This window comes from Aythya marila (genome assembly GCF_965140915.1).
Source record: "Aythya marila genome assembly, chromosome: 7".
In the NCBI taxonomy this organism is placed as follows: domain Eukaryota; kingdom Metazoa; phylum Chordata; class Aves; order Anseriformes; family Anatidae; genus Aythya; species Aythya marila.
Window position 1 is genome coordinate 32,734,065 of NC_139048.1, and position 25,640 is coordinate 32,759,704.

At 45.3% G+C, this 25,640-nt stretch overlaps 1 protein-coding gene across 10 annotated transcripts; it reads right to left on the reverse strand.

The window, feature by feature from the left end:
- Window positions 1-25,553, reverse strand: MACROH2A2 (macroH2A.2 histone). Of its 10 annotated transcripts, XM_082764617.1 has the most exons (10): window positions 19,012-19,145; window positions 16,973-17,125; window positions 15,802-15,998; window positions 10,856-12,930; window positions 9,323-9,520; window positions 7,758-7,868; window positions 6,001-6,100; window positions 5,070-5,159; window positions 2,900-3,074; window positions 1-597 (listed from the first exon to the last, which is right to left on the reverse strand). In XM_082764617.1, the coding sequence occupies exons 4-10, from the start codon at window positions 10,973-10,975 to the stop codon at window positions 432-434; spliced, it is 960 nt and encodes a 319-aa protein (XP_082620743.1). In that variant the 5' UTR covers window positions 10,976-12,930; window positions 15,802-15,998; window positions 16,973-17,125; window positions 19,012-19,145; the 3' UTR covers window positions 1-431. The 10 variants fall into 10 exon arrangements, with proteins under 10 accessions (XP_082620743.1, XP_082620741.1, XP_082620739.1 ...); XM_082764615.1 differs by lacking the exons at window positions 15,802-15,998; window positions 16,973-17,125 and adding an exon at window positions 25,336-25,553 and having other exon boundaries at window positions 10,856-10,962; window positions 19,012-19,244; XM_082764613.1 differs by lacking the exons at window positions 15,802-15,998; window positions 16,973-17,125 and adding an exon at window positions 24,753-24,851 and having other exon boundaries at window positions 10,856-10,962; window positions 19,012-19,244.
- Between the last annotated feature and the right edge of the window lie 87 nt (window positions 25,554-25,640).

The window sequence follows — 25,640 nt, forward strand, 5'->3', positions numbered from 1 at the left end:
CCTCCCCCCCACCCTCCCCCGGCGGGCTGGAGGCAGAAGTTTAACATATACCCTCAAGGGAGGGGAAAAGGGAGCAGAATATTTAAGAGCTTTCTCTAAAGTGTGTGTGTGAAAAATTCATCACTACAAATCTAAACTGAAGTTACTCTTTAAAAACTTCTAAACTAAAGTAACAAGGGACACTAAAACTCCTGGAAAAAGAGATGGTAACTCAATCGTTTAAGGTGATATAAATGGCTAGAGGATGCTGAGAGCACGAAGAAATCGGACTAAACCCCGCTCACCTCTAGTCACAGCTCTTCATCAAGTCACAACACATCACACTACTACCACTCCCCCTCCTCACCACATTGAAAAAATAAAACCCACCTCTAATGCTTTTAATGCTACTCAAGTTTGTTGAAAAATAAAGTTTCATTTGGCTGCCGTTGCTACTTAGTGTCTAGCTTGGCCATTTCTTGCACATAGATGCCAATACTTTCGCTGTCGAAGAGCAGAAAGTAAATGTTCTTCAAGGAGGAAGAGCTGGTGCCGTCAAAATGGGTGGAAATAGCTCTGAGAGTCACCTGGGCTGCCGTCTGTTTGGGGAAGCAGTTTCTATGTGAGAGGGGAAGAAAACAGAACAAGAGTGTCAGCTACCTGTGCAAGCATTATGCACACGTGATGCCAAAAGGCACAAATCACAGCCATACCCACTACAGGTTGCTGTTAACACAGCACCAGTTACAGCTTTAACACGTGCACATCCCAGAAGCAAACCCCAAGGTTCTGATAACAATATCCATCTGCTGCTGTGTTAGCTCCCTTGCTGGCATAGCTACTGTTTTCGTTTGCTTCTACTGTTTATAACCACACAAAGTATTTTAAACACTCTACCTTAGAATCAAACTCGTCTGTGCCATGCCAGGCAGGCTAAAAAGCTCAAGGATTTGTTGTTGTTGTTGAAAACAGAATTGCTTTAAAAAGATGACACCCGACTTCCTTTCCCTGTAATTGACAATACTTTGCTTGAGACATCAATGAAAATAATTGAAGTTACAACCTCAAATCAAGGTCCATTCCTTCCTTCATTTTTTTTTATGGTAATACTCTCCAGCCTACTAACTGCAAAGCTACCAAATGTTACAGCAAGCAGTGTTGAATTGTGACTCTTCTTGGAGCACCGGGCCCGTGTCCTTGAGATTTCAGTTTTATTATATCTTAATCACTCATACTCCTTTTTTATCTCACAAAAGTTCAGCTGCAGCTCAGTTCCTTCACCCTCATTTCAGCACAGAGTAGTTACTGTGAAGGTCAGCAGCTTTTCATCTTTGTTTATATGAAATATGACTGCTATAAAAACAATTTCAAGTACTGTTCTACTTGAACTTGATGCATACCTCGTGAAACACCCTGCCTTACACTATGCCTGCACTTAGGAAGGTCTCCACATCGTTGTACTTTGTGCTTAAGAAGGTCTCCACATTGCTGTACTTGTCTAACACCAAAGAGGTTCCTCGACCTAGAAAGCATCCCTGTCCTGAAGTGACAGATGCGTCTCTCTGTCGCTGAGATCTGGAGGGAAAGACACACTTTTTTTTCATTCCTTGCTGGGGTTTCTCTGCTGCCTGACACTGGCTGTGATAGTTCTGCTGATTTTGCACAACCCTAAAGCACGTGGATGTGGCTTCCTTGCTACATAAGCATGTAGAGAGCCGAGCAGCTCTCAGAGTCTGGGTGAGACTGTGCTGGGGCACGCTGAAGGCGAGTTAAGACCTGGCAGAGATTGCAGATAGGCATTGAGCGTAGCTGTTGTTTGCTCTCAAGTTTAATGCTCCCTATTTAGATTCTACTGTACGATAATGCTCCAAAGGAAGTCAGATGGATGCCAAAAACTTCAGCCAGAACAACCACGCCCTTACTCTGGGGCAGGATCACACACAACTCTTCTGCTTCTCAATTAAGTTTGTCTTAACTTATCCTCAAAGATCTCCAGTGACAGGGCCACACCAGAACACAGATATGCCATTCCAGTGCCTAACAATGCTTACAGTTGAAAAAATCACAGTATTTTTAATAGCATCCAGAGCAGCGTTTAAATTGCTTCCTTTTTTCCCCCTTCTCTGATAACAACATGCTGTACATTTGTGTATTTCTCCTCCTAAGTGCAGTACGACTCACTTCTTACTCAATTTCACGTTAGCAATTTCAGACTTATCCCGTATCTATTAAACACTGCCCAAAAAAGAGCTTGGAAACTGATCATCAACATCTGTCATATGCATACTCACTATCATCTAAACGATCACTGACAGACAGACTTTTACTAGCTCTGGTCCCACGACAGACCTCTGTAACAACCCAGCTAATGTATCTTTGTGGCAACAAGCTATCAAGAAAGACTTTTTGAAAACGTTTTCCAGCTAGTTCATATTCACAAAACAAAAACCACACCACCTTTGGGTTTCTTAATTGAGTACGTTTTATTTGCTAGTTATTAAGAAAGAAATGCAAAGTTTTACAGTTGGTGTGATAGTTGCATTTTTAGAGCAGAACTGTGTTTAAGAAATGGTGATTTTCCTTTGAAATAAATCATTAGTGTGACTAGTGTATTTACTATATATTCTTGGGATGACTTAAGTAAATATTCTGCATTTACCTAGCTCGAGAAGCACCACTTACCTTCAGTATGGTGCCAGTGTAACCTTATTAATCCCAGTGGAGCTTTACTAAGGTTCACCACAATAAAATGAAAGGACATAAAAATGTTCTTTCATTCTTCTACTCACAGTCAGCTCAGCTCTCCTCTCCTGGGAGGACACTCATGTCTCTACTCACAGGCTCCCTCTCACAGCAGCAGCTCTGATAGTCATACAATTGTTACACAATTTAGAAGCCTCTTATGCAGAAAAAGCCATACCTGCCACTGGGAAAAGGGGGGAAAGCCACAGACTTCAACTTCTTGTCTTCTGCAGCTGTTAAGCAATTCTTTATGGTCTCTTCAAGCTGCTCTTCGCACTTGTCTGAGCCCCACTGTGGGATGTGACAGTGGATGACAAACTTTGCTGCTAGGCCGCTAGACTGAGTAAGTGCAGCTATCAAAGGAAAATACAACAGCGTTTAGTTTTGAAAAGAAATCACCCTGCAATGACTTCTCAGTCTCAAGTGCTTCCTTAATTCCATTGCCTCTCCCAAAAGAAATATATGAGGAATGAAAAAAAGCCACAATGACTCACTTGCAATCATAATCTGACTGTGCTATCATTACTTGTGTGATCAATTGCTTCTTTATTCTCTAAAGAACCCAGGCTCATTTGGTTAACAAACAGTTATTCAATAATAGTTCATAGCTTTCTCATTCTGCATGGCCTCTGCATGTTCTTTTTTATGCAAAGTATCAAAAGCTTGCACTGAATACAATGTCATTAATTCCCCAATAGACGTGTGTTGTCATGGCCTTATCTAAATGCTCTGCACAAATATTCTGCAACATCTGTACAGCTCCAGGGGGTTAGTAATACTTGGACCCCCTTCGTGGACAGGTGATTTCAGACAACAACCTGAGAAATCAAAGATGTTTACTGAAAAGTAGCCACCAGTAAGGCCCGATTAGAAATCTCAGATTCATTTTTCAGGACTTGCAACATCCACAGCATAGCACCAGTTTGCTTTTGCGGCAGTTGTGACTTTCAGCACTTTTAAAATCTAAGCCTTGGGACTCTCAGGTCAAACACGCAGAAACTAGCCATGCAATTATTGCCCAAGGATGGAAAAAGGTGGATTTATTCACTTGTCCACCATCACAGAATAATTCCATCTAATGCTTCACTCTGCTACTTCAATTTCAACCAGGAGAGAAGCAAATTGACTGAAAACAACACAGGTAACCTGTCAACAGCACTTAAATTCAAAGCCTAGGCTGGAGCTCAAGTGATTAAAAACCATTTGTTAGTGCTTGCCTGAAAACCAGTGGATGTGGCAACATCAAACGCAGCAGCACGACACAGTGCTTGACAGAGTACATTTTCCTTCCATGAAACTAAGATTATCCTCTTTCTTGGGACCACTTTAAGAGCACAAAGTAAGTCTATTGTCTATCTATGTGATGTTGATAGAGAAGTAGTTTAGTTGGATGCTGTGGCACATATTTCTGATGCAATGCAAAAGTGAAGTGAAATATACTGTACAAAAATCTCTCTGTGATTAGACTGCTCCTTTAGGAAATTTGAAAAACAAGACCATTTAAAGTACTGACATGCTTTTTTCAGTGCTTTTAGTACTGAGGTACTAAGCTGCATAAGGCACGAAGAGATGTATTGTAACTTCTCCCATCTTCACCCACATCCAGCTCCTAAAAATCAGCTAAATTTGTCTACAAAGGAAGACAATCTCAAGCCCTTAACTATTCACTGCTCCACATGCATTAAACATTTGAAGAGAGCTCTTTTGTAATTTGTATTTCTATATGGTAGCTGTAATGCCTGGGAGAAGAGCGGCAATTGCTCTTTGAAAACCATGCCAGTTCTATAGATTGTATCACATCTACGTTTATTGGTGTTCAAACACAGTGAGGGAGTTGCTCTGCCTGCATTGTTCATCAAATATGCATAAATCAGGGTAATTTGTAAACTAGAATTGCTCACAGACTGAGTGCTAATCCTCTCTAAGAAACGTGGTACAAGTAGGAGAGGAAAGAGGCACTGAGGTAATAACCTATTTTCTATTTAACCTATTAGGTAATAACCTATTTTTTTCCGTAACTTTTGGACTCCCACAGACAGGAACTGCCTAAGGTAAATTAATCATCCTGCTGTTACTTTTTTTAGGTGGCACTTAAAAGCCCAAAGGCAGGATGTGCACCGCACAGAGGTATCCTAACCCTCTTCCCTTTTTCCCCTCTCCGGCCCCCAAACAGGTTGCCTGTGTCAGCAATAATTTTGAAGAAGAAATAAACGTTTGCATCACATAAGCAAAGGCACATATATAATCAAGAACAGCTTCGAATGCCAAGAAAAAAAGAACATTTCAGTATGTTCTTTTTTCTAATGTGTCAAGCCATTTCCACAAACAAAGCAGAAAATCCTTTTTACCTTCAGCAACTTCCAAAGGTCCTTGAGATTTGCGAAGCTCCTTCACTGTTTCTAAAAACTCTTTTCCTCCTGCCTTTTCCAAAGCCTTGCCTGCAAGGAAACAGAGCAAAAGGCCTTGGCTTTGAGCTACCAGCAAAAGAAAACAATTCTACGTGATTTAAAAGGACATTGTGCACACACTGGCATGTTTCCCTCTATCAGCAGCAGCTGATGTTTACGCTTGCCACTATCAGCCACAGATAAAGTTTGCTTTTTATTGTTTTCACAAAAAACTTCTCTGTTATTACCGCACATTAACATAACTATCTGTAAGAATGCTAACTTCCTTTCGCTTATGGTTAAAAACGGTGAAGAGTGGGATTTTCCAGACTCAGATTTTCAGTCTCCTAAATCAACTCAGTGTACAAACACTACTACTTTCCTGAAACAATTTCTGAAATAAACACAGCTGGGATGCCAGTGAAGTCCTCAATGACTGACTGTATACAACAAGGATCCAAAAATCCTACTAGTGGATTCAGTCCCTCTGTGCAACTGGCTGCCTATCTTTTTTACTTCCCTCACAGCAATTCCCCTGTTTTACACCACAGTAATAATATTTCCTTGTATCACATGAGCAGTACAAGGCTTTGTACATGGGTATTTCTGAAGCATACAAAATCCTGTAAGGAAAAGCATAACTGTAAGTGTTATTACTGTAGATGATTTTCCCCATAGAATTTCCAAAAGCCAATGTAAAAAAGACAATAACGCAATAAAGACTGGAATAATGATCATCTACACCTTTACTGCTCATGTGCAGCAACAAATCATCTGTGTTTTCATTGTTGTTAGTCATCATTAAAAAAAAAAAGATAAATTACTGATTAGCATATTATATCTACTCAGTTCCAGCCTGATTTTCAGAAGCCTGCAGGTAGCAGGGCCTCACCTATCTCCTCCTTGAGGTCTATTTCAGCAGTTGTAGGGTGAACGATGCCTTCTACTTTCATGGAGCCAATATGGCTGATGTCACTCTGTGTCAGAGAAAGCTGCAAGATACGGATGAGAGAGTAGAAAGAATCAAATTAGTAATCTGTGTGTGAAATTACTTTCATATCAAAAAAAAAAAAAAGGCAAAAAGGCTGGATTCATAATACACACAATTTTATTTTATTTGGTATGGTTGATTCTGATTTTTAACCTTTAATTAGTCTGTACACCGTTCAGATGTTTCACGATGTGCCCATAGCTTGGAAGCCTGTTCCTGAGGAAATTACTGCTACTAGATTCATTCATGTCCTAGCATCACACTTCGAAGAAAAAAAATACTCACTTTGGAAACCCTCTTGTTTAAAGAGAAAAATACTAAAAATAAAAGGTTGTCCCCTACAGAAACACTTGTCCCCAGTAAACTGCTTGCAGGGAAATTACTACCGATGAGCTAGACCCTATCTTGATCCATACAGACTTCACCACCCACGTAATTAATTTCATTTCAGCTCCTGATGTAAATAAAACAAGGAATGTTTTACCCACCCATGCATCAGGACACAAGAACTGGCCAAAACTTGATGTCTTAAGGAGCCCAAAAAAGGCTGCTCCCCAAGTCTCACAGCCTCATCACTTTGAGCAGCAACAGAGGACAGAAATCCTAGAAATTATTAAAAAGACTTTACAGTTGCTGAACATGTGCCTGATACACCTCATTTCTTACAAGTTAAGCTACAGAATTTATGTCCTAATAAGGAAAATAAACACTGTCCATTTTAGATAAGAAAGTGGGAAGCTGCACAGGTTCTGGAGGAACTTAGAACAGCACTGAACTCTTAACAAAGGAGATACGGGTTTCTTCCACCTGGCAAGATTATTGCTTTTAGCAGTCTTCTGGATCTAGTACACCTCTGGCATAAACTAGACCACTAGTTTATTATGAGATGGGAGCAGATAGACTGAATTTTTAATCACTGCTTCATATAAGGGTACATCAGTATGGAGGGCTTACAGAAGCAATTTCAAGAACAACACTTTTTCCAGATGATCCTACTACCTGAAAATCAACAATACAAAATCTTTACTCTATCTCTACAATAATAATTCAAAATATGTACTAGACTTTATAAGGAAGGAAAGAATAAGACAGAGAGTTGGCTGGACATCACTGAGATGGGTATTTTGGTGGGACAGTTTTGAAGTTCTGGCCAGGCAAGGTGTCAGAGTCTGTGCTGAAGCAGGCTTGATCACTTTGAACAGAGCTGCACCCCATGGCCCATTTTCAGATGGAGTGCTCAGGCTTCTGGCACAAACCAGTATGTGGAACTTGATGAGTGATCCTTAGGCTTGGCGCAGAATTTTAGTTTATTTTTTAATAAGTAATAAATAGCCTAGAAGGTTAAACCTGGTTTGGCAGTATGCTAGACACTCAGACAAGTCCAAATGGAACAAAACTCTACTACAGATTTAGCCAAGAAATCAGTCTCTAGAGAAGAGAGGCTGACTAGCATTGTTCTTGGAAATCTTTTATCTGCAGACGTAGTTTTGAGATCCTCTGCCCCATCTATGACTTGAGTGAGTTCTGGCCTTAAATTTGGGACCACTAAGGATGAAGGCAGAGAAGATTTTTTACTGGTGTTAGATTTAAAGCGTCCTTCTGTTTATGCTAGGCTCCACTGCTACGATCCCAATCTGTTAAATCCTAAATTGTATTACCTTTTGTCCTGGCACGAGGCTCTTGGAGGACAAGATAGTAAAACCATCCCCGGGTCCATCTTCAGATGTTGAATTTGAAGCTCCTTCTTTTTCGTTGTCCTTTTGTTTATTCTAATTTGGGGAAGAGGGGGAGAGAAACAAAAACTCTTGAATGCAAATTAATGCCTAACATTATTCGGTAGGAGATTTCATGAGTTAATACAAATTTCATCTTCTCAAAGAAATATATTACTCGTAGCTTTTTACTCCCCAAAGATTGTGAATAACAGAGGTTTTCACTGTCCATAAAATGCTAAAACATCAGTGGTTCATCTGAGGCTTTACATCTGTTTGTAGACATTGAGTGTTGGGGCACACACCTCCACCTGTGGTTTTACTGATGATTAAGGTTGTATTTATGGATGGGTGTGTGCTAGTGTGTTTGGTTTTGCTGCTAGGAGAACAGAGCTCACACTGAATCAAACAGGAACCCCGACAAAAGAAAAAAACATCGGAAAGAAACCGTAAACCTCAGGTAACGAATCGAATCATAAATCTCAATCCCTACTGACGGAAGGGAGCCATCACACCTCCATACAAACAGATGGAACGACTAAATGAGCTAACTAATAGGTGAAGGTTGAATGCAAAACCCCCTTTGTGAGACACAATCCTTCGTGCAGCCCAGCTCCAGAAGCAGGAAGCCTGCTCCTACCTTGGCTGCTGGAGCACACCTTCAACTACACAGCTCTGCTTTCTTTTAAAAAGTTGTTTCTGCACTTTCTCAACTAGAGAGATGTATCAAAGCTTAGAGGTCTCCAGAAAGATGTGCTTAAAAAAAGAAGTGTAAAAGGTTTAGGTCAAAGTTTAAAATGATTTAATCCCGTCCTAATCAAAATTTAGCAATGTCTTAACGTGCAAGCTTTGGAATGACAAACCAAGTGCACTGATCTGTGTTACTGCTTTACCAAATCAAAGCATTTTGGATGGTGACAGAGGATGGGCAACTGTGAGGGAAGATGCAGTGGCCAAGTTCCAGTTCATTTATTATTCTCCTAACTCTCAAAGAAAACCAAAAAACGAAAAAACACATTTGTAACAGTACACCTAAGAATATATGAAACAAAATGCTTGTCAAAAATGACACGTATGTACCATGTCATGGCAACTTCTCCAGACAGTGAAAAATCTTTAAGAGCAATATGGTACCCATGAAAGGCTGATGGTGTGACATGACTCAGAGAGAAAATGATTGTAAATGCAGCTCCCCGTATTTTAGTAAAAATTCTACAGTTATCAAGAAGGTACTGCAGAGGGTGACGTGGATATCTGAAAAGCTTCCCTTGAAGCTTTAAAGGTTTTTGTTACAGAAATTCATTATAAAAGTGCTTTGATAAGCATCTTCCCTTTTATTTCCAAGTTTAGAGAAATAAGTTCCTGATGTGTCTACCATCAACTCCTACCTCCTGTTTCCAGTTGCAACAAACAATGCAGAGGCACCAGTTTGTTCCTCCTGATAATTTCAGTTGGTTTCAATCCAAACCTTCTCTCACATATCCAGGATCCCGTATCTGCCTCATGCTTACCTTTTTGGGTGTCCGGGTCTTGTTAGACTTCGCCTTCTTCCCACTCTTTTTGCTCACCATGGATTTCCTTCCCTTCTTCTCAGGAGTAGGGGAGAGGATAGTCTCAGACTTGCCTTTGGCACCGCGTTTCTTGGCTAGGAGCTCTGGCTGAATTCTGGGCAGGACACCCCCACTTGCAATAGTCACACCTTTTAGCAACTGCAAGGAGAAGCAGCATAAAGGAGCTCGTTATAAATTCTCAAAGTCTGCACTCCAGCAATTTTTGCTGACTTCATAGCACAAACACACCGAGCCCACACTTCCTAAAGCACCGTACCTTTTGTGTTTATCACAAGAAAACCCAATTAGAGGGAAAACCCGGCAAGTCCCAGCGAGGTCGGTCAGCATACCCCAGAGAACTCTGTTACTCTACAGGTCAGACTCTTTCCTGTCTTTCAGTGCTGGTCTTTCTGCACACCTCGGTGACTTGCAGGCAGTGAGTGAGAGTAAGAGGATACAAGCACTTGCAGGCTACTTTAAAAAAAAAATAAATAAAAATTGCACCCCAGTGCTGCTGAAGGAAGGTTATAGACCGCCTTCCCAGGAAAGCAGATGCAGTGGAAGTAAGCGTAAGTCCCAAGAACCTGCTTTGCAGGGGTAAACAACAGGAACGGGCAGCAGTATTTATTTACACAGAGGGCAAAACCTGGCCGATCCAACTGACAGCAGTAGGTCTGTTCCACAGGCCAGTGACCAGTTTTACGGTGCAGGGAACGGGCTGGTAGTGTTCCAATTCTTTTCCTTCTCTCATCACCTCTGTTTTGAGTTTTCAGTTTCCGTAACAGAAAACAGAGCTGGATGACTTCACGGGCACCACATTTTCATTATTTAGAGCAGACAAACTCGGTGCAGGAACCTTTCAAGGTGTGAGTGATGTCATCCATCTTTGCACAGGGCCATCCAAGAAGAGGTCCTCTGCTGCTGACTGATCCTTTCCAGCAGCCCTGAATGCTGCAATTCACAGCCCGTGCCATGACCTCTCTTCTCCCTCCACAAGTGATCCTCAGAGTCAAAACACACTGCGAAACCAGTCAGTGTGCTAACAAGACTCAGACATATGGAAGGAGAGGCAGTGCTGGACGCAGCTACAGCAGAGTCAGCCAGCTCCCCATCCAAGATGGGCCTCACAGACAGCGTAATAGAAAACACACACACTTCCACAGCTTTTGGAAAAGGCTGTCTGTCTTGTGTATTTTTGTTAAGTATCAGATATCACCAAGTTAAAAATTAGGCATCAAGTTCTCCCACTTCAACACAACCCACAGGCTGTGGAAGCAACAAAATTTACATCCAAGTGATTTCAGATCTAATATCGCAGAACCCTTTTTTTTTTTTTTTTCCTTTGGCTCTTAATTTGGGTTGGCAACATCTTGCCATCTTCTGCTTTAATATTTGTGTTTCATTCATCAGTCAGGCTAGAATGTCTAACTTTCTTGGGAGCAGCTTCATTCATGCTACAGCAGATAACACTCACACTGCAATGTAAAGGAGTACCTGATTCAGCTCCTCATCATTTGCTACTGCCAGGAGGATGTGCCTGGGGGCAATTCTTCCTTTCTTGTTGTCTCTTGCTGCATTTCCTGCTAGTTCTAGAATTTCAGCTGCAAAACACATTGAGATAAAAATGAGTGACAAAAATGTAACTTCTGTACACCCTGTGTACTCATTGTACGTTCCCTTTTCCTATCTATTTACCCCTCCGGGGGTATTTTACAGATTTAAATGATCTTTGCTTTGGAAATGCAGAAAGCAAACAACACTCAATGTATTTTAATATTACATAACCGAATTTGTTCTTTCTAATTTCCTAAAGGACAGCTAGCAGAAAATATGCTCAGCTTGGTTCACATAACTTCTTTTATGATTCCCAAGTCAGAGTTCTCTTTCAAAAAAGAACAAACACCCTATAAAAACGTACATCGGCAGTCCAGAATGTAGCAGTAACCCTGTAACAACAGAACAGCAAAGCATGCAACGAAACCCCAAACCTAGTTCAGAAAGTTGTGACAAAACAGCAAGGATTCTGAGGACCAGGTAAGACAAAGACTGAGGTGCATTTAAAGAAGTACTTTGAAAGCCAACAAACTAGCCAGGCGATGCTGCAATTCGGTATTAAAGGGCATTGAAAATCGGTGAGAGGCTTCATTTCAGAACAAGATACAAAAGGTTTGGCTTAGATGCAAGCAGAAACAACACGAGAGCTTCAATGCATGATCTGTTGGTAGAAAGTTCTCTAGGTCTCCTGGAACAGGCGGTCATTTCAAAAGTTCTTTCTACTTTTGCAGTAACTTTTAGACAGTGACCGAAGTGGCTGAGGGTTTTCTAATTGGTATAGAGGAAACACAGACACATCTTTCTTAGCAAACTGTAGCAGTCAGCATTATTAACTTACACAGTTTAGGCTGTATTTAGAACTTATTTCTCACATAAGAACTCCACTGAAGCACCAAGAAGAAAGGAGAAGGGAATGTTTTGCTCCAAATAACCATCAGAAGTCGTATTTGCACCTTATTGCATTTAAAAAGGTATTAAGTGCCCGCCTTGTTTTTGTTTTTACATTTGTCAGTAACAGGAGTAAGAAACTTACAGCCCACCTGCTTTCTGTTATGATATCTTACTCCCATTTCATCCATTATATAAAGAGCTGCAACTATTACAGAAAGAACTTCCATGGAAAGTCTAGTGGGAATCTGCAAAATGCTCTCTGGCTAAAATCCAAAGGATTTCAACAAGAGGTTTAGCTCTCAGTTCATGGGAAAAATACAAGCTTTCAATTTCGCTCTGTTAGAATAACAAAAGTGCATACTTGTCATCCAGCTTTCACTGCTAGAGCACACATATTTAACTGAACGTTGGAGATGTGAGAGCCATTGTTTCCACTTGTGTGCACGTTCACAGCGAATTGCTCAAGAAACAGCCAGTCTCTGTTGAAACTGTTCACAACTATTCATGCAAAACTTGCAAGAAACATTATTAAAGTTGCAAAGAGGAGCATTTAAATTTTAGGAGCTATCAGGACCATGGCTGTCATAACCAGGCCTCCAGCCTGAGGGAAAAGCAGCGAGCAGACAGGCAAAAACAGGATCGGGACAACACCACAGTGGGTCTACAATAAAAGCTGGGCCAGCAACCTCAGCTCTGGCATTTCCCAACTCTGAGGTGTCTGACCTAGACTTGAAAGGAGATGGAAAAGAGATCCTGCACTGTCCGGTGATGGTCACCCCCGTGGGGCTGCAGGGCTGGTGCTTGCAGATCCCTGACCTCTGTCGGTGGAGCGAAGGCAGCAGCAGACAGCAGGAACAGATTGCCATCCAGTGTGCAGACCAGCAGAGAGCAAGAAAGGAGACCCACACTTCTCCAGGGGGTTGTGCAGATTTATGCTGACAGCAGAGGAGAATTGCAGCAGGAATTACAAAAAAAAAACAACATACTTACCTGGATGGGAACTGCAGTTCTTTCAGATGTGCCAACAACAAGCACATCCTGCTAACCGTGTGCTCACCCCACTCCCCCAGGCTCTGGGTCCTTTGGCCAGCAGCATCCTGATGGTGCACTCAAGTGTCCTCTGCCTAATGTTGAGAGCAAAAAACGCAGAACACTCAAACGCCAGGCACTTTGCATCTACCACAGGACACCAGGAAGAAGAGAATCCAAGACAGAGATGATGTAGGGCAGACCACAGATGATGCATATAAGTAACTTACCAAAGGATGCCAATTATTTGCATAGGTACATAATTGCCTTACCTCCTTCTAACGATTCTCTATATGCATATTTTTCCAAAGCTGGAGACTTCGGAATGAAGGCAGGGACTCAGTCTTAAGAACATCAAATGGCATTTGCAAAAAAGGAAAAAACAATCAAATCTGGAGGCTGCAGTTACCACATCCTCTACTGATAAGAGCAGATCCCTAAAGAAACCAGTTTATGTTTCCAGCAGAAACATCTCGACAGCTGAGGTCATCTAAACTCTAAGGAGACTGCAGTCTGAGAATATAACTCCTATAATGAAGTCCTTCACTGCAGCAAGCTCTCTTGAAATCGGGCATCTGGATATTCTCAGACCTAAGTTGGTTTTATTTTATGTCCTCCTAACAGCAGACATTAAGAATTAAAGTGAATTCTGGAATAATTTGGCTCCCTCAAGATTCGAAATCCACACAAGAAGCCTCCACACTGGAAGCTTAACTTCAAATTCAGACATCTTCGGCACAGATGGCTAAAAGCAAACGAGCTCATTTGTGCACGCTGCATTTCACTGTGGCCTCATGAAGGAATTGAACAGAGGCAGCAGAACCACGTCCAAAACTGGCCTGACTCTACACAGCACATAGGCCATTAAGTTCCTGTGTAGGTGATCACATTATCAGTATTTAAAAAATCAAAGACAAATCTCACCCTCTGCAACTACCTTTATACAAAAACGTGGAGTTTCTTGGACTTCGGGCTACAAGAGAGTAGAAGAAGACTGGGCACTGGTGTTTGGATCTTGCAAAAGTTAAGTGACCCCCAAAAGAAGTGTTTAAGTCTTTTCAGCAGACCCTCTTAATCCTGTTTGATAAGTACTCAGGAGCAGGGAAGAACCGAGCTGTCCTGCAACCAACACAAGCAGCAGCTAAGCCATGACCTGAACGGGATGCCATTGTCTCATCCTGTAACGTACAAGAGAAAGAGAGGTTTCCTTAGCTGATGGATCAACAGATTTGGAACGTGTGTGAACTAAAAGCATCACAGTCAGGCCGAAGTTATTTGGTCAGTTGAGCCCAGCCTGCTTTTGTGAAGCGCTCAGTTGGCCCGAAAAGGAAGATAACTGAGAACTACTGACCACAGAAGCAGAAGGATTTCAGACAGGTTACTGGGTTTTCCACTTCCCCTTTTAGGTAAGCTCTGACATTCCTGTTACGCTACGACACACAAATCTGCCCTGTAATACCTTTGCTCTGACAAGATGCATCAGATGGAGTTTTTGGTCCTCCACTGGCAAGTGGAAAAGCAACTGCTCAGTTTGTCTCCTGATGGCAGGTGAGCACACCAGACAGAAGAACACGCCAGTCAATGTCCTTTGAAGGAGGAAGCATTTGCTGGCATTGTTCCTTCCCTAATTTACAGAACGCGGCTTTCTGCTGCCACCTCGATCAGTTCTTCTCACCAGCACATCGTTCACATCTCGTCTGCCTCCTAAGCAAGATGCATCTGTATTCTTTGCCTACGTTTTGGAAGGTGCTTTATGGCACACATTCTGCCTCTGTTTGACTCAGACGATGGCTGCAGTCAGCCCTGCACATGTTCCCAGCACAGTCTGGCACATGCATGTTGCAAAGTCCAGAAATCAAGAACCAAGGTTATTTTTTCATCAAATTTCTGACTCTGAAGCCAGTGGAGGCCAACATTGTTCCAGGAAACACAAGCTTCTGGACAGGAATTAAGTTGCAGTTTTGCAATATGACTTTCAAGCCTAAGATATGAAACAAGATAGAGAGATTATAAAAAATAAATAAAAACATAAAAAGCTTTAGATCCTTGATAAGATCTTCCTCATCTTAGCTAATCAGTTGAGGTTTAAAAGTACCTCTTCTCAAGATACACTGCAGTGATTGTTGGCATTTTTACAATGGAGTTGATAAGCCAGAGCTCAGATTCAGTGTTGACAATGGCAGTGGGCTGCAGCCACAATCTGTCTTGCAAACAAAGGGCAAAAAGGGGATCTAGCGGCCTGCAACACAGAGAACGCCTGCGAGAGCAAAAAGGCAGACTGAACCACACGGTGGCAGGGCATGAGGATGCCCCAGGTGCACATGCACCATCTGGCGATGCTAGTCAAGAGGCTCAGTGCTTCAGGGTAACACAAATTCAGGCCACTGACAAATTACATACACGGGAGAGTCCGTCCTATGTCCTGGACAGATGTCAGACAGCTCCGGTCCAATCTGACTCCTCCTGCCTCACCCACCCTGCCCATTCCCCAGCTCCACAGCCCATTCCCCTTTCCTAGGCACTGAGACTTCCACCTCATTTTCCTTCCCTGGGCATTTCTGCCTCCTGTCCGCTCTCCTCAGACTCGATCTTCCTTTCTGGATTCTTCACCAGCAGCACCTCCCTCCATGGGATCCATGCCCTATGCCCTGTTTTTGCAACTTTCTCTTCAGCTTTGGGTGTATCATTGTGGGCACCCTCTGATACTTCCCCTTTGGCCCTCAGTTTAACTTCCCCACCAGCCAGAGCCATCCTCAGCTGTCTCCAGCATCAGCACTCTTCTCCCATAACCACCAGCTCCCCAAAATGTTACTAACTGTTCCTCCTTCCCCGAAGGACCTGGAACCTGTTCCCTGGACCCAGTCCCAGACCTCTTGCCACCCGCCTCTTTGCAGCTTTTGTCAGCTCTGTGCCGTGACCAGGGGCAGCCAGGGACAGCAGTGAGAGGGGAAATTCCTTCTGAGCACCTGTAGCCATGGGCTGAAGCATGCTCAGTCACTGTGTGGGGCAGCCCACGCGCGGTCCTGTCTCATGTCAGAGCTGGGAGAGGTTGAGGCACGCTCTGTCGCCCTGTGGGGATGATGCACCGGCAGTCTGGGCAGCACTAGGAGCTGGGAAGGTCCTCACTGAGCACACTCCAGCCTAAGTCTTCGGAGATTTTAAGCTGTTAAAATCAAAGAAGTCGCTGCTGAGCGTGAGCAATCTGTGATTTTTTCAAAGTTACAGCTTGGCCAAACAGAGCAAATTTCTTTGGGATGGCAGACACCACCCTTCCCCTTTCATAAAGCAAAAAAAAAAAAAGCCTCTGCTTAAGAGCAGAAAATAAAATAGGGGAAAAGGTCTCATGAATGCTTTAACATGGCAAAAGACAACTGTTCAACTCGCTTTGGTGAAAGGGTTGAAGAACCACACAGAGTTCTCCACCCTTTTACTCCCACTCCCCCAGATTTCGCCTGCAGCAGTTCCCCTGTGTGCAGGCTTTCAGCCCACGTAGTCACCACTTGATGACAAAAACATCATCAAGCCAATTTAAAACAGGAAACCTCAGATAATGCTAAGAAATGCTACCAGTTTGATATAAAATACCCTGTCTGACAACAACCCCAGAAAACCACGTTTCATTTCTAAAGGCATCCCCAAACCAATTATTATATGTTATTGCATACACATTGGGAATAGCTAGATCAGCAGGGTCAGACGCTGTAAATGCTGCTTTTTAATCAAGCTATCCATCTTTGTAATCTTTTCAAACAAAACTCTGGACAGGGCACAGAAACTTTGGTCCGGAAGTCCACAAACAATAGTTGTTTGCTCAGAAATATTGCTCTGCTCTCACAGTATATACAGGGCTGGGCAAGGGCTCTCTCTGCTGAACCAAGCAGCTTAAAATAACATTCCCTTACAATTTATGTGGGCCCCCAGCCTACATATCTAGCAGTTCTTTTGCTTGGCTGACTATACATTCTGCTTTTTTTCCCCTAAAACACAGTGTAGGCCTGCACATAATCTGTCCTTACCCTATTAATCATTTAAATTTAACTGCATTTGCTAGCCAGAAGCAGAACCAGAACCGAGGTACGCTGTTCTAGTTCAGACAACAGGCAAACAGTGCTGTGCTGTGGGTTCTGAAAGGCTTACCATGACTTAGTCTGCGCTACGGAGGTGCTGCATGCAACAGACACTAACTTGGCAATTTATTCGTACACCTCGTAATAACTGTGGCAGCTCAGAGAACAAGCTTCTCCAGATGCTTATTCTAGGAAACTCCTCTGAAGGCTGTGGGCCTGTGGACTGGGAAAAGAAAAAAGGGTTTCTCCCAGGACTGAAGGTCAGCAGTCACTAAGGAACGTGTTATTCAATAACAAAAGTTAGGACGATTTCCAAAATTCATGTAATGCTGTGTTCCTCTTGTCACCCCCAGACAACCGATGGCTGCAGGTGACTTCTAAGCAATTCATGATCAATGGTACCGAAAAGCAAACACACCTTGCTAGAGAAATCCACATTTATGGCAATCCTAAAGGTCTCAACCCCTGCTAGAAAACATACAGGGGCCCAGCAATAAAAACAAGGTTGAAAAGCAGTGTGGGCAGAGCAGGAGAGCTCTAAGAGCTCCGAATCCTCTGCCTCCACATCTCCCCCAACCCTGAAGCATCTCTGCTGAGTAGCACTCCGTGTCGCAGGTAAGGAAGCTCCGCAAGCCACGGATTTCCCTGGAACAGCATAACTGCACCAGCTACACTGAGAGAGAGATTTCAGCACTTAGAAGACTTCGTTCTTAACATCTGAAACTGGATCGTGCAAATATGGGCATACTTATGTTCTCAATGAAGTGAAAGGGCTCCTCAAACTCACTTCCAGAACTGATCCTTCTCTGTGATGAAATAAGACTGAAAAATACAAACGTGTTAGCTCTTACACAGCATTTAAAAAAAAAGTGGGGGATATGCTCACCATCTTGGATTTTGTTCTGCTTTTCAGTGGCGTTTTAGTTTAACACCAGCTCCGTACTTAACTCTTGAAGGAGCAGGAGGTAAACATAAATGCAAGCTTAAAAGTTTTGTTCACGTTTTTTCCACGTAAGCAACATTTTATTTTGGTCCTGCAATTAACCAGCACAAACGTGGAAGTTTCTGTAACATGCTATCAGGCATCATCAGAAACGTAACCTGAAGTTATCACTGCTTCAGATGTTCTCCACACCTTTAAAGGGAAACAGTGCTTTTAATGACTTTATGAGGTTTTGGTGTGTAAAAAGACAGCAGTGTTTACATAAAGACCGGAGTACTGTTATATGGACAACCAGGCTCCATGCATGCTTCTCCTGTGCCACTTTGGTAATAAACTACGCTCCTGAAACATTAACCCACTCGACTAATTCCAGGCTGGTAACTCCTCACAGATTCTTTAATGCACCTCAGTCTTGACCTGTAACACTTCAGGAACTGGAACTAGAATCCTCTCTCTGCCAGGCAGTGAAACAATCCGGCAAGGTGCTGTTTTCCCACACTTAAATACAAATCCAGGCAGATACATTCATAGGATGGTCCAAAATACCATAGTATCTTACAACACACCACAGAATACTACAGTATATGGCATACCCGGTAACACCTGCCCCTTTCTCTGAAGTCACTTTCATAAAGCAAAGGAAAACCTTAGGTGTGGAGGAAGATTTAAATCCTGACACGGTTTCTTTATACATCCAAGAAGCCAAACAATTTTTTTAAATACAAATGCACCACCTCCATGTCTCATAGCACTTTGACACTGCTCCACGAGGAATAATGCAGCCAACAAAAGAGAGTTTGTTCACTTCAAACGCACTACAGATGTGTGAAGTGAGGGTTTTTTCCCTCTCTACTATTATTCACATCCCACTCTATCAAACCTATCAGTTTTCTCTCAAACTACCTATTGTAGAGCAGCAACAAAGAACAAGCAGCTCAACTAGTGATCAAGCACGGCGCCTCTAAAGGAGAAAATTTCCATCCTCAGCCTCTTTGAGAAGCAAATTAATCTCCTTGAGCACTTTAAGCGAATTTATACCTCTCCTGCCCTTTCAGAGCCAGACTTCCAGAGTGCTGAACACGTCCATACCTCACCCCACAGGTACCCCAGGCTGCCGTGCACGATCAGCACCTGAGGGGCTGATCAGCATCGGGTTCTTGGTTTACCTGCTAGATACTCTATGACAGCTGCCATGTAAACCGGTGCTCCGACACCTATCCGGTACTTGTACGTTCCTTTCTTCAAGTAGCGCATCATCCTCCCCACGGGGAAAATAACGCCTGCCCTGCTGGAGCGTGACAGTTTGGACATTTTCTTCTTCCCGCTGCGGCCCGACATCTTGCGGCTTTGTGCTTCTCAACGTGCTGGTGATTCTTATTCCCTTGCTCCAAACTGAAAGCTGTAAGAGAGAAGAAATAGAATTGGTGTTCGGGATGCGAGAAAAATCTTTATACATCATTTCCTTGTTCTTCCAGAAGAAAAAAACAAACAAACAAACAAAAAAAACCCACAACAAATCCAGCCTCAACAATTGATAAAATTGAGACATTATTTATATTCAGACAACTGGAACAGGTGCTATAGCTTTGTTTTGTTTGCTTGTTTTTGACTACTGCACAGCCAGTATAGCAATACCACAGAAAGACTGCTTGGAGAATTAAAAATAATAATAAAAATCCAGCATACATTAAATGAATTTTTAAAAAGAAACACAACCCAGAAACAACTCTCAGGAAGGCAGACAGCCACAGCATGGCGAGTTTCAATGCTGATGTTAAAGTTCAGCAAGTTACAGACAGCTGAGAGCTGGGATGATGGATAGCAGTAAGCAACCTGAAAAGCAGATGTTGATGCCACCTTTGCCTGAAACTAGAGGAAGCTGTGCTGCTCGCACAGCAGAAGACAAAACCTGCCTACAAATACAGCTTCCTCAGGGGTCTTTTATAGAGAAAATCTAGCATGTCGAGCTGAAGAGAAGCAGGGAAGCAGCCGTGCTTCAGGCACCTCCCCTTGCACCGCTCGGCCGCAGGAACAGAGCCCCAGGGGGCAGCTCACAGACCTCATCGCTTTAATAATTCTCTCCGGATCACCTTCACAGCATCTACAGAGGGCTGCAGAAGCCTTCCTCCACGGATCTAAAGGATTAAAGACTTCCCTTTAATCTCTCATCTCAGAAGGACTGGCTACCATTTTCTCCTGTCCATCCGGCTTTCTCAGGATGGGCTTTTTCTGCGCTGAGAGCCGATCTTGGTACACAAAGAGTAGCTCGAGATGCTCTCCTCTGAAGGCAGCGAGGAGCGTGACTGCCACAGATGGCATTTCTGGTACCGAAGGCACAGCTACTTAATTCCCGGCCTCCACCCACCTCGGTAGAACGAGGCAACAAAAGGCAGGAGATGATCTAAAAAGTATTGACAACTTTACTTGATGGCGTAACATTTTTATTTTTTTTTAAATCACAGTCTGCATTTTAAAATAGCCATCCGAAAAAGGCCTTGGGCAGCACTGCAGGCCCCTGGGAACATCAACATTTATTCGAGGAGGGCACAAAGCTGGGTTTCCTTTGTGATCCTCCAGCGAGGGTCACCTGGCCCCAGCACAGCCAGGCGTCCACAGAAAATGGCATCGAAAACGCCCTGGTGTCTCCTCATCCATCAGCCAGATCATTTCTCTTAGTGCCTGCGATACATTATGTGGGCAGAGTAGCCAAAGCTGGGAAAGATTACACCAGTAAACCTATCAGACATAGGGACATCGGACATCCAAATTTATGCTGCTCGTCATCCCGTCCTGAGCTCCACAAAAACCGCCAGGCCGGAGTCACGAGTGGTGGTAAAAAGCTCATAAACTGCTGCTTATCAGCAGAGATTAGACAGCTAGGGCCACTTCAAACACACCCAAGTGAATCAAAACTTCAATGTAATGGGAATAAAGTGCAGTTATGCAGGAGGAATTAGTTGTGTAGGACCAAACAACTGGTGTGGAAAGGCAAGCTTTGTGCCGTGGCCTCTGTGCTTCAGATACGGCACCAAAGGGGGATCCTCAGGAGTGTGATGGGGTTGGCCAGAGGCCTGACAGAAAATCTGAACGGAAAGATGAAAGAAGACATAATAATGGTCTTTTGAGACACAAATGACTGCTTGAAAGGTGGAAAAAATAGGAAAAGCTCTGTGACAGCATCGCTGGAAGGTGGCAGCAGCTCTCCCTCAGCACAGCTTCAGAGGGGCGAGAGATCTGCCACAAGTCAGCGAGGTACCAACAGGAGGCTGGACAAGGTCATCTCTCGAGGTCCCTCCACTTGACGAAGTTTGCTACTTCTGACAAACCCTGCACAACCTTCCCATTTTATATTGGGCTACTGATTAACCTTCATAAAGCATCCTTTCCAGCTTGTGGTAACTGACACTGCAACTAACGAGCAAACATAGGCTGGGGTCTAGGTTTCTAGCCACGGGAAGAGCCAACTTGTGGATCAGCCTCCTGAGTAACACAAGCTACAGTATCACATTTTAATATGAAACTTAATAAATGTGTGCACAAGCCTACGATCTGGTTCCTGCTACACCAGGATGGTTTCATCACCCAGCAATTCAGTTCTGCGCTGAGATCCTGAGAGAGAGCCATACTGAAGGAGCACGCTAAAAAGAATCACGCATCTAAATCATATTAAGCAAGCCTCTCATATATTTGCTGTAGTACCAAATCCCAGTTGCGTATAAATCAATGGGGAAAAAAAAAGCAAACATCATGAGGTTTGCATCCACAGAAAACACAGTGGTTGTACTTGATCTCTGTGATAGAAAATCAAAACATGTTTGCATAACTAAGCACACTGCTCCAGGGCACACCGTTACGTTATATACACTTGTGGGTATAATTAAACACTTCTGGCTCATTCCTTTGTTGCCTCATTGAACTTCCCACCTTTGTCTCTATGCCTTTATTCTCTCCTTATCTCCCTCAGCCTCCGATGTTCTCAGCCATTTTTGCCCCCTGCTGCCAAAGCAGCCTTTGGATTCCCAAACATTTTTCCAAATGCACTGCAGGTATCAGTTCAGGTACGTTTGCAGGATTTTGCTTAAGCCTCAGAATAGGAGAAGTTTCAAAACTCTGCTATCACTCTTCCCCTCTTCTTTGCAATGTACATGGACCAGGGTACGCATGAAACATCTTGAAGCTCTGTTTTTGTCTTGTATCCTACAGAAGATGATGTCTGGTAGAAAACACCAAGCTATGGCATGATCAAATCTGCTAGAATACAATTAATGTGAACTTGAAAAAAGAAACAGGATACACCACAACAGTCAGCTACCTATGCCAGATATCTTAGAGAGTGGATGCTAAGGCAACACTTCACAGGCTCAGATGAACATCAGTCCTCGCTATCTTGTACAGAAGAGCTACACCTTGTCCACAGTGAGGTCCCAGGGGCCAGGATCATTTCTCCCCCTGGCAGGGACCCGTTTGACCCAGGAGGATGCACATCAACTCATACCTGACACCACTTACACGATGCACCCACCTGGGCTGCTCCACAGCTGCCAACAGCAGAAGAGCTACAAGTTGAGCACTGCTGGTCCTCATTGTTATCTACAGGTGATGCTGCTAAACACCAAGAGCTTATCAGCTGAAAAGCACTCAAGTCTACCCACATTAATTATTGCCAAGCGATGCAATGACTCTGGGTTTGTCCTAACAAACTAGAGTCCCCACTGAAAAAACACGGCCATGGCACGTACATGAAGTCCATCGTCACTGAGTTGGAAAAACTGCGTCTATATCTGGCTACCGTGACATCATGAGGCTTGGGCAATTTAAAGCAATTAGTGCTTCCAATCCCCTAATTGGTCACGGCACACTCCTACTCTTCACAGCTCCACCATCCCTGTGTTGCTATGGGGGATTTAACAGCTACCAGATCTCCTGGAGCTCTCTACAATATGATGAAAATAAGGTAGACTGTTGCAAGCTGGGCCTTGCTCTGGGAATTGCATCTTCCCAAGAGCCCAAGGCAACCAACAACAATTTCCTTTTGCCTGCTGGAAGCAGGGCTCTCCCTGCTCCCAGGCGGATCTGCTTTGGCCACTTGGAGGCTCTGCCACTGCCCACCCCACCACGGTTACCTGCAGAGGGCAAGCACCAGACTGCCCCATGATTTGCATCCCACATACCGAGGCTTACCAAAACAACCTTAAAACCACTTTCCAGCCCTTCCTACACCGATTTGCAGAAGTACAAAACCACATAGTGACATTTAGGTGGTGAGACCTCCAATACTTTTAAAAAACACATGGACCCAAAACCAGATTGTGATGTGCAAGTGAGCCTGGAGTGGAAAAGCTGGACAGGAAGCAAGCTCAGAGATCAACAGGTTCAGAGATTTACAGGTCAAAATCTGGCAAGAAAGCATGGGTGCCCTCCAGGTAGCTCAGTGCACTACCAAATGCCTACAACACATCAACTGATTTTTCATTTATCCTGAACTGCTGCTGGGCAAAACAAAGACAAGATTTTTAACAGTTGATCAAAAAGTATCTAGATCAGAATCTGCTTGTTGGAGCCCAAAGCAGAAGCTGTTTCTTGCACGTGATGTTAGCAGCCCGATGGAGGGGACAGAAGCAAAGGCACCCTCCTGCTCCCTCAGGTTCCTTCTGGCATCAGTTCAGATGTCTAGTTCTTTCTCTCAGAAAGAAAACTCACAGGAAACAAAGAAAAGAAAGCTTAGTCTGTGCAACGCAGAATAAAACTGCTGCAACATGGGTGAACAGCAAACTCCAGCTGTTCCTCTTCACATCCCCGACCAAACGCAAGGCAGAGGCAAGGCAGGATAACACCTACACCAGGTATGAAGCACACGCTAGCGACTATCACTAAACATTTGAGAAATAATCGGGTAAAATAAATAAATAAATCGGGTCAGATTAAACCAGGCGCTATATAAACTGCGCATATATAGCCAGCAGGCTATATACACCGTTGTCCTGCTGGGTTTTCGAGGTGGCAGAGACACCCCTGCAGCACAAGGTGCCCAGGGGCACTTGGGCAGGATTTGGGGCAGGATTTGGGGCAGGATTTGGGGTGGGAAGCTTTGGCAGCAGGCGCTCAGCAGGGAGCTGCCCCCGGGCTGCGGGACTGCCACCACAGCCCTGCGGCTTTGACACGCGACTGCTGAGCGGCGTTTTGGGGCGTACGTGAGCCGTGCGCTTGTGCTGGGCACCCACGGGCTTTGCCTTCCACATATTATAACTTTTATTTGGAAAATTAAAGGTGAAATGTGTGTGGGGGGACAGGGGACGGGCCCCGCTGCCCCTCAGGGGAGGCGCCAGCGGGGCCGGGCGGCACGCGCAACGCCGCACGGTTGCCATGGCGACGCCCGCCCCGCCCCTCCCTCCCCTCCCTCTCCCCGCGGGCGCCGAGGCGAGGCGGCTGCCGATTGGCTGCGAGCCGCCGGGCGGCGGGGGCGGGGCGGCGCGAGCGCGCGCTCCGCGCAGGCGCCCTGCGGCGGCGAGCAGCGAGCGGGGGGGGGGGGGGGGCGAGCCGGGAGGGATGGAGGGGGGGGCGGAGTGGCCGTTGGCTTTCCCGCGCAAACCCCCCCCCCTCCCTCCCCCGCCCCTCCCCCCCTCCAGTCAGCGGCCGGAGCCTCCGTGAGGGGGCGGCGGCGGGGGGCGCGCACCCCCCTCCCGCCCCTTTAAACCCCTTAAACCCCCTCAGACCCCCTTAAACCCCCTCAGAGCCCTCCCTTCGACCCCCCTCACCCCCCTCAGACCCCCTCATCCCCCCCAAATCCCCTCACACCCCCCCCTAAACCCCCCTCCCCCCCCCCCCCCTCCTCCTCCATCCCCTCACGGCCGCTGAGGGGAGCGGCCCCCCCTCACCCCCCCCCCCCCCCCCACCGCCCGCTCCTCACCTGCCGGTGCTTCCTCACCGCCCTCCTCCTCCTCCTCCTCCGGGCCCCTTTCCCCTCTCTCTGCCCTCGCAGCCGCCTCTCGCCCTCGCCTCTTTTTTCCCCCCCCCACCCCAACCCAACCCAACCCAACCCCGACCCCGGGCCCGCTCGCCCCGCCTCAGCCGCCGGCTCCCGTCTGCTACGTGAGGAGGGCGATGGCGGCGGCGGCGGCTGCTCCCGCTCCCGAGGGGGGCGGCAGGGCTTCCCTCCCGCTCCGCTACACCGCCTCTAGGAGGAGTCACCGGCCTGCTGCAAGCCCCCTGCGGCTGCCGCCCTCCTTGCCCGGGGGGGAAGGGGCCGGCGGCGGCGGCGGGGAGCCCCCAGCCGAGCCCCCCCCCCCCTCCCCATGAAGGTGAGCCCGGTGCCGGTGTGCCCGGCCCCACAAAGAAGGGGGGGGGGGGGGGCGGCTCTTTGGGCTCTTTGTGTCTTGAGGCCTGCTCAGCCTCCTCCCCGGCTGCCCCTGGGCTTTGTAGCCCGGCCACGAGGGCTGCCAAGTTGCTTTCCGCCTCAGGCAGGGCTAAACATCGCCCCGAGTTTCTCTCACCTTGTTGTTTTTTTATCCCTCAAACGCCTCGCATCGCTGCGCTGCTTCCCCTGGCTCCGAGGCTGCTGCGAGGCTGTGCCTTAACCCAGCCGGCTCCAGCTCGCACACGGCGTTGTGCTGGGAGGGCGGCTGGGAACAACAGAGCAGGAGGATAAAGAGGCGTCCATGCTCTTTCAGCGTGCCCTTTGTTGCTGCGAAAACCACCAAGGTTCACCGGCTTCCCGGAGTTTGTGGCTGGCCCCGCCAAAAAGAAACTTTTGTGCCCGCGTAGAATCGCATTCGGTAGGGGAAAAAAAAATGTTGAA

Bases quoted from the DNA above. Each gene is read 5' to 3' on its own strand.
- MACROH2A2 (XM_082764615.1), bottom strand. From the start codon at position 19,183: ATGTCGGGCCGCAGCGGGAAGAAGAAAATGTCCAAACTGTCACGCTCC. The intron at 9,521-10,855 runs GTACTCCTTTAC...TTCTCCTTGCAG, and splicing joins ATGATGAGGAGCTGAATCAG to TTGCTAAAAGGTGTGACTAT. The intron at 3,075-5,069 runs GTAAAAAGGATT...TTCCTTTGATAG, and splicing joins ACCTTTGGAAGTTGCTGAAG to CTGCACTTACTCAGTCTAGC.